The sequence below is a fragment of the Lissotriton vulgaris genome, unplaced genomic scaffold (assembly GCF_964263255.1).
Source record: "Lissotriton vulgaris unplaced genomic scaffold, aLisVul1.2 SCAFFOLD_1174, whole genome shotgun sequence".
Classification (NCBI taxonomy): Eukaryota; Metazoa; Chordata; class Amphibia; order Caudata; family Salamandridae; genus Lissotriton; species Lissotriton vulgaris.
The window spans coordinates 15,924-29,435 of record NW_028249365.1 but is presented as its reverse complement, the minus strand read 5'-3'; the positions used below and the strand labels follow the sequence as shown (position 1 = coordinate 29,435).

General features: G+C 41.8%; 1 protein-coding gene across 1 annotated transcript in view; it reads left to right on the top strand.

Annotated features, from left to right (window-relative positions):
* Positions 1 to 11,161, top strand: part of LOC147663585 (mitochondrial amidoxime-reducing component 1-like) — a 63,636-nt gene extending 52,475 nt beyond the window's left edge. The window contains exons 2-3 of the mRNA XM_086950342.1: positions 54 to 227; positions 10,408 to 11,161. Coding sequence (XP_086806468.1) covers positions 54 to 227; positions 10,408 to 10,420 — 187 coding nt within the window. The 3' untranslated portion in view covers positions 10,421 to 11,161. The remainder of the gene's footprint in view (positions 1 to 53; positions 228 to 10,407) is intronic.
* Positions 11,162 to 13,512: the final 2,351 nt, after the last annotated feature.

The following is a 13,512-nucleotide window of genomic DNA, read 5'->3' as shown; positions in this document are numbered from 1 at the left end:
TTGAAACCCTCAAACTATCTAAAACTTATCTCTGTTCTTCTCATTAATTTCAGACATTGGCTTGTCACTACGGAAAATGGCGGCATGGTCACTGCTCGACAGGAGCCAAAGCTTGTTCTGATTTCTGTTTCCTGCGATGGGGCCTTTCTTACCTTGAAAGCGCCAGAAATGGAAGAACTGCGCATTCCTTTGAAGCTGCCAAGGACAAACCTGGTGCTGAATTGCAGGTAACGCAGGATACAGTCTGAACTGATGTGCATAATGGTGATAAAGGCAAAGGACACTACAACACGCTTTTTCAAGTTATGCAGAGCCTTTGCATTGGATGCAAAATTTATTCGAACAAATGGTTTTTGTCCTAACAAACATGAAAAAATATGACTCTTTATTGTGCTTTCTCTAAAGTCCATTGAGTGTGGCATACAATAGCTGAAAGAGTGACACACTCTTGGCAAAGATCTATGTGCAATAGGTAGGCCATAGATATCACCAAGGTCTATGGTGAGTACTTAAGCTTTTTGCATATTGATTGTTGCAGTTCGCACATTATAAAAAGTGCTTCTTGTCTGTAGGACACACTTTGTTTGAATTAGATAGTTAGATCGTACCTAGTTTGATCTCATTATCTCTCACAGATAGGGCTAAAATACTGGTCACAAAAATTGGTCGCAATTTGCATCTCATCTTTTTGCGACCAGTATCTAATTTTACAAACTGACCTATATATTAGTAGGTTGGCTTGCAAAATACTGAACAGGAGGGGTTGCATAACAATCTGCCTAATTACTAATCCTTAGTTGGGTCACTTGGCTCCAAAGACTAGGGTGGTTACTTGCAAGGAGTAGCAAACCACCATTCCTGTTTTTCCATTGCAAAACTGAAATATATTTTTTCAATTTTTGTTTAACAACCTGATTTGTTTAAAGGAATTGAGGCAGCTTTTTTTAACAAAAAGTTTTCAGTTTAAAACAATGTCAGTGAGAGTTGACAGTGGTCCCCTGAAGTTGTCCATTTGTTATTGCTAAACGTAGTGCCCCCCCCCCTGAGGTAAGTGCCCCCCCTCCTGATGAGTGCCCAGTGCGGCTGCACCGGTTGCACCGCCCTAAAGCCGACCCTGAATGAGAGCTCAATGCAGGGCTATTTCTAAGGGCGGGTGGTAAACTTCGCTCTGCCTGCAGAGTTTTCAGAGTTTTTGCCCCTCTGTGTTCCACTTGGAACTTTGAGTTTGGCAAAGAGCTCTGCATCCCGCCTCTGCGTAAAGGAGTTTACCAAACCTCCTTAAATAAAATAAATTACCTTATTTCCTTTCTTGTTGCTCAGCATAGTATAAGGAGCCGGGTGCCAGGGCACATGCGCAGAGCTGCGACGGGACTCGCAGTCGCTGCAGGTTTCTAGTGAGCATGCATACAATAACATGCAAGTGCACACAGGAGAAGCCTCCAGAGGCTGCAGGAGACCATTGTCATTGACTTTTCATAGGCCTCGAGGATCTGCATTCTGCAGCCAGGGACTCGCACAAGATAGGAGACGTGTAACGCACTGACCAATCTAAGTCTAAGTGACATGGAGCAGAATTAAACAGAGTTTTCATTCAACTCTGCAGAATTTCGCATAGTGACACTCTGGGAGCTACCCCCACCCATGGCTATTTCTAGTATTTGTAGAGCTATAGAGAAAGAACCAGTGTTGCCCCACCGATCAGCACAATTTGGGAGTGTCTGGCCCCTCCGAAAGGAACTGTGCAGTGAAGAGAAATGTTCGGTTTCCCAGTGCTGCTACACCACAATCAGCAACAGTTACCATTCTAGAAACTTGTTTTGATTGATGACGCCCAGCACCAGAAAGTACTGCCTCAAAATAAGCACTGGTATGTGTGACCCTTCTAATCTCCAGAGTAGTGACATTTTGGGAAGTAACATAAAAACACACCCATTCAGTGTTACCAGCAATCAGCAAATAATATTCTGTAGTACTAGTAGTAACTATATAACCATGAAAGTATTGTGTTTGGATACTTGCAGTAACAATGTAAATGCTGTGTTGTGGATTAGTGCGCTCTGGCTCATAGGCATTAACTATGTAACATTTAGAGTGCTTCGGGGTCAGCTATAAACAGTGTGTGACAGGCAGATGGCTGTCCACCGCGGTGGTGGAGGTCCCTCCTTCACCCATCCCAATTAAATATGAGTGACAGGAGCTGCCTGTAAACCTCAGACCTGGATATTCATGTCTCTTTGGAAGCCCATTGCCACTCTTTGGATCAGAACATCCCTCCTGTCATATTAAATCTTGATTCTTTAGGTAAAGACCCTCCCAAACCACTTATGGAGTTTCCTCTCTTGTCTCTGGAGGGACTGAACCTTCTACTTGACAGGACTAAATCCGCTTCCCCCATGGATCCTCTTCCTCTTAAAAAACTTAAAGAGTGTAGAAGTAGTCTTCTTCCTCCCATGCTCATGGCCATGAATAAAGCTATTGTCCAGGGCTCTTTTCCAACTGTATGGAAGAAGGCTATTGTGAAGCCTCTCCTTAAAAAACCGTCCCTCGATCTCGGCCTTCTTAAAAACTTCAGGCCTATCTCCCTTCTCCCTGCTCCAGCAAAAATATTGGAGGCGCATCTTAGCCTCCACCTGTCCTCTTTTCTCAATGAGTCGGAATATTTAGACAACACGCAACACGGATTCCGAAAACACCACAGCACAGAGTCCGCTCTTACCCTTGTGGTCGACAACATCCGGCGCAAAGTGGACTCTGGCCAAACTACAGTTCTGGTCCTGCTGGATCTCACGGCCGCGTTCGATACCCTGTTTCCCGTCATTTTAACATCTCGGCTTAGGGAGGCAGGGGTTACTGGACTGGCCCTGAGTCTTTTGAACTCCTTTCTTCTTGAAAGGGAGCAGAGAGTAATGCTTGGGAAATACCTCTCCCCTGCCAAGTCTTTGCAATGTGGGGTGCCACAGGGGTCGGCGTTGAGCCCAACCCTGTTTAACATCTATGTGGCCCCCCTTGCTAGACTAGTAAGATCGCAGGGGATGGAGGTGGTATCCTACGCCGATGACACCCAGATAATGGTGTCTCTGGCTCACTCCTCTGTCAGGACATCCGCCTCCAGCTTTAGGGTATGCATGCAGTATGTGGCAGACTGGATGACTAATAATTCCCTTAAGCTTAACGGCGAAAAGACAGAGGTACTGGTCTTTGGGAAGGACCAGGATGTTTGGTTGAGCGAGTGGTGGCCTTCTTCTCTTGGCACCTGCCCCACTCCATCCCAATTAGCCAGAAATCTTGGTGTGATATTCGACACCTCACTCTCTCTGTCCCTACAAGCTAACAGGACCGTGGCCACGTGCTGGAGCGTGATTAGGATACTTAACAGAATCCGTGGTTATCTCTCCCCCCAGGCGCGCAAACAGGTTGCAGTCGCGCTTGTTGGCTCCAGGTTAGACTATTGCAACTCTTTGTATATGGAGTCTATTCAGAGCCTCATACATCGGCTGCAAATTGTGCAGAATGCTGCTGCACGCTTTGTTCTGGCTCTTCCTAAGACATCATCTGCCACCAAGGCCAGGAAAGACCTTCATTGGCTTCCTGTGCAGCACAGAATTTCTTTTAAAATTCTCTGCTTGGCGTACAGAGCACTGGCGGAGGGATCAACGAGTGCGATCAGTTCCTTACTCACTCGTTACGTTCCAACAAGAGGTCTTCGGTCCGCTGGACTTTTCCAACTTGTCGTGCCCCGCTTTAGGCTGACTAGATGGGGAGCCAGGGCCTTTTCAGTTGTTGCCCCGCAGCTTTGGAACTCCATCCCAATTGAGATAAAAACGCTACCCTCAATTGACCTGTTTAAAAAGGAACTTAAAACTTGGTTCTTCAGGAGGGCCTACCAATGATAGAATGCTACATGTGGTGACGAGCTGTTATTTTTGATGTAGGCGCCTTGACGCCCATGGGGCAAAGTTTGCGCACAATAAGAATCTCTTCATTCATTCATTCAGAAGGATGGGGTAAGTTATATAGAAAACAGTCCAGCTAGATATACCTCAAAAGAAAATAAGAATTCACTTTTGTAGATAGTAATGATTCCTTTCTATGGCAAAAGATTTGTCCAAACAATGGAGACCCAGTTACTTGCATCTTTTTCTATATTTTTCCATCCCAAAACAGAATGCCAGCTGTATAGAGAATTCCCTGCACCTAGGGAGGCCATTGGATGCAATTGAAAGATGCGCAATCATGGTAGCGACCGCCTGGCCCTTGAGGTGTCTCGTAGGTCATAGGTGCACACCAGCAATAATTTTGTAAGAATTGTAAAATTTTCTCCTGCCCCCCTGAATGTCCTAAATGTCTCACAGTCCATGGGCACACACAAGCAATATTTAGGATTATTATATTTTCCTCTGCACCCTCTGCCTGCCATAGGTGTATCAGAAGGTCATAAGTGCACTGTACACCAGCAATAATTTTGTTAAAAATGTTTACATTTTCCACTGCACAGCCTGACTGCCACAGATGTCTCATTGTATGTAGATATAAGTAAAGGGTTAGAGGAGCACACCTGTTTGCTGCTTTCCCAAAGTATTTTAAACACAAATTGTTTAGTGGTGCTACACTTGCTGTCAATCCAAGTGTATGGTCAGAACGAGCTATAACAAGTATGAAAACTTGAGTGCACTGTGCACCGTTCACTGGGTTGTGACGTTTTGACCCGACTGTTGCATGAGGTGAATTAAGCCCTTGCATGAGGTTCTTCATCATGACAGTAGAGGGTGGGGTGGTTTACATAGGGCAACTTCACAATGGCTGAGCACACCCCGTGTTGGGCAAGGTGTTCCTTCACTATACACCCTTCCCTCTTGATCAGAAATTTGATTAATACAGTCTTCCATGTCTCAATCTCATAGTGTGGGCGATTCCCTGAGGTTAATTAGCAATTGTCCATTAGTGATGTCCAGTGTTTCAGAGAACTTCAGGGATAGACTTTCTAAGAGTCCAAACAGGGGACAGGAAATTAATTCCAAATTGGCTGCGTGTCAACAAATGAATCCTAATGTTGAACTCTCCTGTGGTCCCAGGTAGAGTGTCCGTGCAAGCACGGATACTCTGCCTGGAACCACAGGAGAATTCTGGCCGTCACTAATAAACAATTGTGCTGGACCTCCTCCCTTTTTCTTTTAAGGAAGGAATGGGATTTATAGAATTTGTATTGGACATCTGCCCAAAATTGAAGCTTCCCAGATGGAACTATTTTGCCAAAGTTACAGTGCTCCATCATGATGTGCTGCATTTGGTTGGCCAAGACACACAGCAGAGTGCTGTTCAGACTATCTACATGATGACAGACATGTGGGCCAGTTGTTAAGCAACTGATTAAATGTGTATCACTGCACACTGGAGTCCTTATTCATGAGGCCTTGCGTCACTTTCACGCCGCTGGTGCGTCAGCGGTCTAAAAAATGCACCATGTTGTGTCATATTTGCAAAGTCAATAACAATAGCAAAAAGTATCCCTAAAGGAGTCATTCATACAATAACTTTAGTATTTGATCGTGTCATATCCATTAACACTTAATTTGTGAAAGTCACAGGAGCTTGAATGATAACAACAGCTTATCAAAAAAGATCAAGTTCTTTAATAATACATGAATTTTATGTCAATTGATTGTTGGCAACAGAAACTACCAATCATTTCGAACAATATTGTAGGAGGAACACCTTTCGCATTATACATGGGTTTTACAAATAGCCATGTTCAAAATGGGCATTGCACATCTTCAATGGATCTACAAAAATCAAATTAAATGATTTGAGCAAAAACGGTGTTCACCGTCGACGTTTCGGTCTCTGGTGGTCACATGGATCCTTGGGACCATCTTCAGGACAAATAGTTGCACAATAACATCTAATAAAAACAACAACATACAATATCAGTACTACAAAACCTGTGACACAAAGAAAAGACTGTACAGTGTGCTCACACTAGAAGGACAATAATGAACTATACAACACTACATAAACCATAGATAAAAAGTGACCATAGATAAAAAGTCACCTAAATTTAATTATTAATCAATACAAGTATCAATCGACAAATACTTACAAATTTCAATTGTCAACTGAATCACACTATGCAACATAGACCAACCAATCAGCCATCTGTGAAACAGGGTGCAAAATACCAACATGAGTGTCTAATGGGGGTTTATGCAGCTAATCTCTACCATCACCAACACCACATGTGTGAAATAACCAATTCATAGTCACTCACGAGTGCTGTTTTTTTTTTAGTTGTGACCTGAAAAACATGAAGTCAAATGTCATATTAAAGTATGTGTCACCTAAGACCATTACCAGTCAACTATACAGCTAGACACTACCATCACCAGCACCACGTGTAAGGTATAACTGTCTGATATTCACTCACGTGTGTTGGTCTCAAAAGTGATCTGTAAAAATGAAATATTGTATCACATTAAATAGAACGCCACCTCAAATACGGACAAGAATTGCCAGCTAACTATGCAACAAACATAGGTATCAGCACAAATTCGTAAGTTTATCCCTCATATAAAAGCGGTATCTGATATAACGGTCCCAGCAAATAACAACAAAGTTAGAGCCCAACTACGCTAAGAGAACTCCGTAAGACCTGCATAGCGGTTTCTCGCTCACCTCACATACGGGAATAGAAAAACCCGTCCCGGAACGCCTGACTACAAAGTTCTGGCAACAGTCAATATCCGCGTCTGTTCCATAAACAAGACGAGATGCGTTGACGTCAGACGCCAATCAGCGTGGAATAGTGCGGCCATGTTGGAACGGGAAATACTCATAGTGGCTCAAAGGTGTCAAATCGATGAAACTGGCCGCTATCTTATAGTGGGTTGTGAATATACTGCAAGTCACAATTCCCATGCAGGCAAACATTAATGGGAAATCAACCGATATGTCCACGGGCATAATTATCAAGGGAAGACAGGGAACATCAAATCAAAAGTGGGAAAAGAGTTTCTATCCGCCTCGTTTTGAGAATGAAAATCTGAGAAGATCTAAATCCCGATATTATCAAAGTTCAGCAAAGTATCACATGTATTGTGTCAAAAAAGCTGAAGTAACACAGCCAATACCAGGGTTTTAACCTGAGAAAAACAGCCTAACACTCAGCCGAGTGTTGGTAGAGAGGTAAATTTATCAACAGAGGGGCAATTATAACAATACAGAAGTTACCCCAACACTGCTAATGAGTGCCATTCAATTAAGGAGTTGAGTCCCTTTTCAACAGTATCACCAGACCATATCCAATTATTCTCCTTCTGTGTGAGCAATCTGTCCACGCAATGTCTTCTCTTTGTGCTCTTCACCACTTCTAGAACAAACCATGACATATCTGAGGGTGAATGTGCACATTTATTATAGTGCTCGACTAAGGCAGCGGACATAACATTGCAACGGATTCGTGATTGGTGCTTTAGAATACGTTTTCTAATTTCTTGAGTAGTCTTTCCTATATACATCAAGGAACATGGGCATCTTATACAGTAAATAACATTCTTTGTGAGACAGTTTGAGTGATATTTGAAAATTATAATTTTTCCATTTAGATAACAGCTTTTCATCATTTCTGTGGTAGGGCACGCTGCACAATTGCCGCAGGGATAATGACCTAAAATTGGTGCTAGCCCCCACAAGTTAGTGATAGTGTTGGGAATGGGTTCTTTATATGCCTTTACTAGTGGAACAAACTGCCCAAAACCCTCAGACAACAAACCCAGGAAAAACCCTTTAGAAAGCTTCTAAAGACATGGATCTTTAATCTCCCGGACGATCACTCCAAAGCTTCCATCTAATCCTCTTGGACTGGTTCATTTAGTATCCTCAGCGCCAAGATGCTCCCTCCGGAGCGAACGTCGCGCTCTAGAAATACCCCACAAATAAACAAATAAAATAAATGGTCTCGCAAGTTTCTACCTTTTTTGATCTGCTGAGATTCAGTGCCAAAGGTCAAAACACAAGTGATAGGTTGTACTATGTCTGTGTTAGTTGACTCACATTTGTTTTTGTTTAAAAGGGCTTGTCGATCATAGTACCAAGCCCTTTTCATGGCATGTTTGACAAGTCTGTAGGGGTATGATCTCATCACTAGTTTTGATTGGAGAGTTTTAGCTTCTCTAAAGTAATCCTCCCTTTTGGTACAGTTCCGACGGATACGAAGGAACTGACCAAAAGCGAGGTTGTCTCGCAAATTGCGGGGGTGATGACTATTATACTTCAGCAATGTATTGCGTGCTGTAGGTTTGGTGTATAAACTTGTAATCAATACTCCCTCTTGGTGTGAAATCTGTAAATCTAAAAAATTGATGGAATTGGCATTGTGTTCCAGTGTGAACTGTAGGAAAGGGTCACAATCATTCAACCCTGTGTGGAACTATTCTAGTACAGTTTGAGAGCCCTCCCATACTATACATATATCATCGATATATTGTAGGTAATGAACTAAATTTGGGCTGAAGGGATTATTATTGTAAATGACCCTTTCTTCAAAGGCTGCGACAAACAAGTTAGCTATACTAGGCGCGAAAATCGCGCCCATGGCCACGCCTTGGAGCTGGACATAGAAGTCATTATAGAATAGAATATAATTCTCATCTAATGCAATTTTGGCACACTTGGTAATAAACCAAGTAGGAACTTGATGAGGGCTAGGTCTTCGTTCTAATACATCTTGAATGACTATAAGAGCTTCATTGATCGGAATGCTCGTATATAGACTTTCAATGTCCATAGTGGCTAAAATGTTGTTAGCAGGGTTGAACATTACATCCTCCAATTTTATTATCACATCTCTACTGTCCTGTGTAAGTGATCTAGTATTGCTCACGAAAGGTCTCAAGAAAAAGTCAACATATTCAGCTAGTGGCTGCAATACTGATTGACACCCCGCCACAATAGGTCGTCCTGGGGGGTGTTGACTGTTTTTATGAATTTTCGGCAGCGTATAAAACGCTGGAATACTGTAGTCATTTTTGTTGATATACTCAAATTCTTTTTTTCTGAGCCATAGCCCTTCTTGTCCTATAGATGTTAAATCTAGGATAGTCTTGCGTATTCTTGGTGTCGGATCCCCTGATAGTTTTTAATAATGTGCAGGATTGCCCAATTGCCTCAGAGCTTCAAGGTCATAATCACTTTTATTCTGTATAATGATCCCACCCCCTTTGTCTGCCGGTTTCACTATAAGATCATCACGTGCTGACAGAGATTTTATGATGTCCATTTCGTCTTAGATAAATTGAATTTGACAAATTTTTTGTCCAGGAATAATTGCTCAATTTCAGTCAGTACCACGTTTTCAAATGTGATTAGGTCTTTTGGCATTAGGTTATTGGGCGGAAAAAATGTAGAAGGGCATTTCAACCCACTAACGTTGGTTGCACTTGTTACAGGGGTGTTATGAAAAAAGTATTTCAATCGGATGGTACGAAAGAGTTTATGGGCTTCAACCAGTGTACAGAATACATTGTTCCTGTTAGTTGGAACAAACAACAAGCCATGGCTAAGAACCTCAATCTCTTTTTCATTTAATTCATAGGAGGACAAATTGAAAATAGGGACAATTTCCATGTTTGAGTTTTGTCTGGCATCCATCATTAGTGGTTGTACGGGGGGATTACCACTCGTAGTAGTTGTTTCTGGTTTGACGAAACCCTGGTGCGTACTGGTTGTGAAACCAGCCTCTCCTGGGATTTCGTGTTCGTCCCCTTTGTGGTGATTGACCCCGTCCTAAAAAAGGCCCGGCACAGGTCCCTCTATTGGGTCTGAAAGGTGGTCCTCTACTGCTATTATCGTCAGAGCTGGAAGAGCCCGAGTCAGAAAACGTGGTGTGTTTCGGGGCCCAGTTACCTTGAGTGCCTGTATTTTGGAAAAAGTCTTTCTTTAGATATGGGTAGGTGCGTTCACGATTATAGTTTTTTAGATCTTTCTGCAGTTTTTCAGTTTTTTTCAAAATATTGATGCGCTGGAAATAAGCTTGTGTTTGATCTAATTTTGTGAGGAAATCGTTGGAGTCATTGACCGAAGAGTCCTCACGAATCTGTTTTTCTAAGTCACTGATTTCAGCTTTGAGTTTATCAATAAGACGTAATGCAGTCTCAATACTGAGCACCATCCAGCTTCTTGAGCATTTATTGGAAACAAAACTAAATCCTGTTTTGTATTGTTCATCTTCCACAAAAATACAGGGGATGTTTCTGACTTGAAGACCAATGGGAAAGATGTTATTACTCAGACAATCTCTTAAGAATTTTGCGTGTAACTCTGTTCTAATGAGTTTCTTTTGCAATTTAATTTATCCTATGTTGGCACAATTAGATCCCGGTATCATTTCGAATTATACTTCTACTCTTGTTTTAGATCTGTTTGTTAATAACTTGGAGAAGAAACCCGGAGCATGGAAACAGTGTCTAATTCAAAGTCGGGAGGTAGAGTTGACTGCTAAGGCAATCCGTAAATGGTACACTCAGGAAAATTTTATTTTGTCACCGGAAATATGGAAAACTATTAATCAGTTTAATTTCTGTGTACTACGTGGTGCCAATTGGCGCCGGATGCTGTATTTTAGCAAGTGGCTACTATATCGTAAACCAGTAATAATTGCTAAAATGTATAATAATGCATCTGCATCCTGTTTCAGACAATGTAATTGCGAACAAGCCAATTGGTCACATATTATAGTATTTTGTCCCAAAATTAAGCATTTCTGGGAAGAAATTATTGGTTTTTTAAAATCTTGTTGTATGTTATCAGTCCCATGCAATGCAACAATGTTATTATTTGGTTATGATCCTGATTGTACATTTTCAAGTCACCTGGCAAAATTGATATATATTATAATGGCTGTGGCTAGATCTTTATTATTGCAGAATTGGCTTTCAACCTATATCCCGACGCTACAGGAATGGCTGGAAAAAATGAAAAGGGTTAGAAAAAGCGAACTGTTATATGCTCAAAGAGTTGGGGGCATTAGAAAATTCGATCAAATCTGGGGATGTTATTTTGAGTAAATTGGTGTGTCGTTTTGTTTAGTTGAAATAAAATGTAAAAATTTATTTTGTTGCGATTGTCAGTATTCCTTGATCTATGCTGCATAAAACCTGAACACAACTTCAATAAAAAGAATTAAAAAAAAAAAAAAAAAGAGTTTCTTTTGCAACCTTTCTAAGTTGTTACGTAATGAATTTTGTGGTGAATTGATTGCTGGGGCTTGGGGTCCTAATAATGAGGGGCCCCCGGCAATTGTGTTGATATAATCATCCGTATATGTGATAGTTTCATGTTCAGACATTTGAAGATGATAGTAGGTGCATGGTCAACAAATAATTCGGTATGCAATAGATAGTGGTACATAACACACTTAACAACAGAAAACACACAAAATACTATATACAATGTACTGGTGAGCTTATGTACAGACTTCCAACAACACAAAACAAACCGCTTTTTTCAAAAGGGCCCTTGCAGACAACGTCTGCGCTTATAACTTCAAAAACAATAGAGCCACCCAATAATCCCCTAGGGACTGGGTATCGTCAATAACAATAGCAAAAAGTATCCCTAAAGGAGTCATTCATACAATAACTTTAGTATTTGATCGTGTCATATCCATGAACACTTAATTTGTGATAGTCACAGGAGCTTGAATGATAACAACAGTTTATCAAAAAAGATCAAGTTCTTTAATAATACATGAATTTTATTTCAGTTGATTGTTGGCAACAGAAACTACCAATAATTTCGAACAATATGGTAGGAGGAACACCTTTCGCATTATACATGGGTTTTACAAATAGCCATGTTCAAAATGGGCATTGCACATCTTCAATGGATCTACAAAAATCATATTAAATGATTTGAGCAAAAACAGTGTTCACACGTCGACGTTTCGGTCCCTGGTGGTCACATGGATCCTTGGGACCATCTTCAGGACAACTAGTTGCACAATAACATCTAATAAAAACAACAATATACGATATCAGTACTACAAAACCTGTGACACAAAGAAAAGATTGTACAGTGACTCATCTAGGTAGATGCGTCAGTTTGAAAACTCCTGCGGCACATTTTACCTGCGCCAGATATAATGCATGGGGGGGGTGTTCCCACGCAAGAAAGGGAGAAAATTACAAAAAACAATTTGATGGACAGAATGTAGATCAATGTCTTACATTCACCCCAGTACAAGGATCTGGGCCTAAATCCATCGTTTTTTGCACTCCACACCACCCTGGGTCAGATAATGGCTTTATGCAAATCAGCTCTGACCCTGTGCCCCATGGGAACAGTCCAGTCCGAACTACAACAGCCATATCTTTCCCAGACCGGAATCAAGCATCCGAGGACCGGACCGGTTTCGAGGTAACACCTCTCATCAGCCCGGCTAGCTTGACTCCAGTGGTGTGGAGGCTCTGGGACCCACGTCTGGGCATCCCCAGCGCACTTAGGGCGGAATTTGCAAAAACAACAGGTGATGGACCGAATCACCATTGTCTAACCCGGGGTGGTGTGGAGTGCAAAAAAACGATGGATTTGGGCCCAGATCTTTGGACTGGGCTGAGTGTGTGACATTGATCCACATTCGGTCCATCATGGAGAAATCCCATACAGCTGTAAATATCTTGGAAGAATTTAAAGCAAGGTGCTTGAATGGTTTCAACCCAGAGGTCTCATAATTGGATTTCTTGCTATAGACAATGGCAGTAATATAGTCAAGGCCATGTCAGATGGTGGATATTTCAGGGTCCTGTGTATGAGGCATTGCAGGAATCTGATTGTCAGGACTTTCTCAACAAAGAGGACAGCAACATGCTAGACACCTGCTGAAGAATATGTACTCACTTCTGGTATTCTTTTAACATCCGGAAACAATTAAGGATCCTTCAGGGTGCTAATAGAATACCAGTTAAATCCCTCAACCAGGAAGTGGCAGGTAGCAACACATTGGAACTCGACATACTACATGCTGAAATGTCTGTTTGAGCAGTCCAATCACTTTATAAGTCCTTGAAAGAGGAGGGGATGCAACTGGAAAAGCATACTTGATCCAAGGTACAAAGGAATACTGGCCCCTTTCATTCCCTTTTCAGAAGGAGAAGTTTCACTTTACAGGACTTGGATTGTCGATCAAGCGAGACCTGGAAGAGGAACGGCTGGAAGCTAGAGGCCTGGGCAGAGGTTCTGTTGGGCAGCCTTTAAACCTCTAGAGAGGGCAGTGCTGTTGTCTCATAGCCTTTCTTTAAATAGAAAAAGGGCCAACTCAGTAACCCAGGGAACTGGGCTGGACAATAAATAAACAATAAACTGGTCCCTATGGGGGGATTCTCTTGACTACCATGGTGATTGTGTTATTTTAGGGAAAGGAGATAAAGCTTAAAATTTAGTATATATTAAGGTGGTCCCAGAATAAGAACATCAGAATTGTGTCAAAGAAGGGAAAACATACAATAGTAGTCTAAACCACAA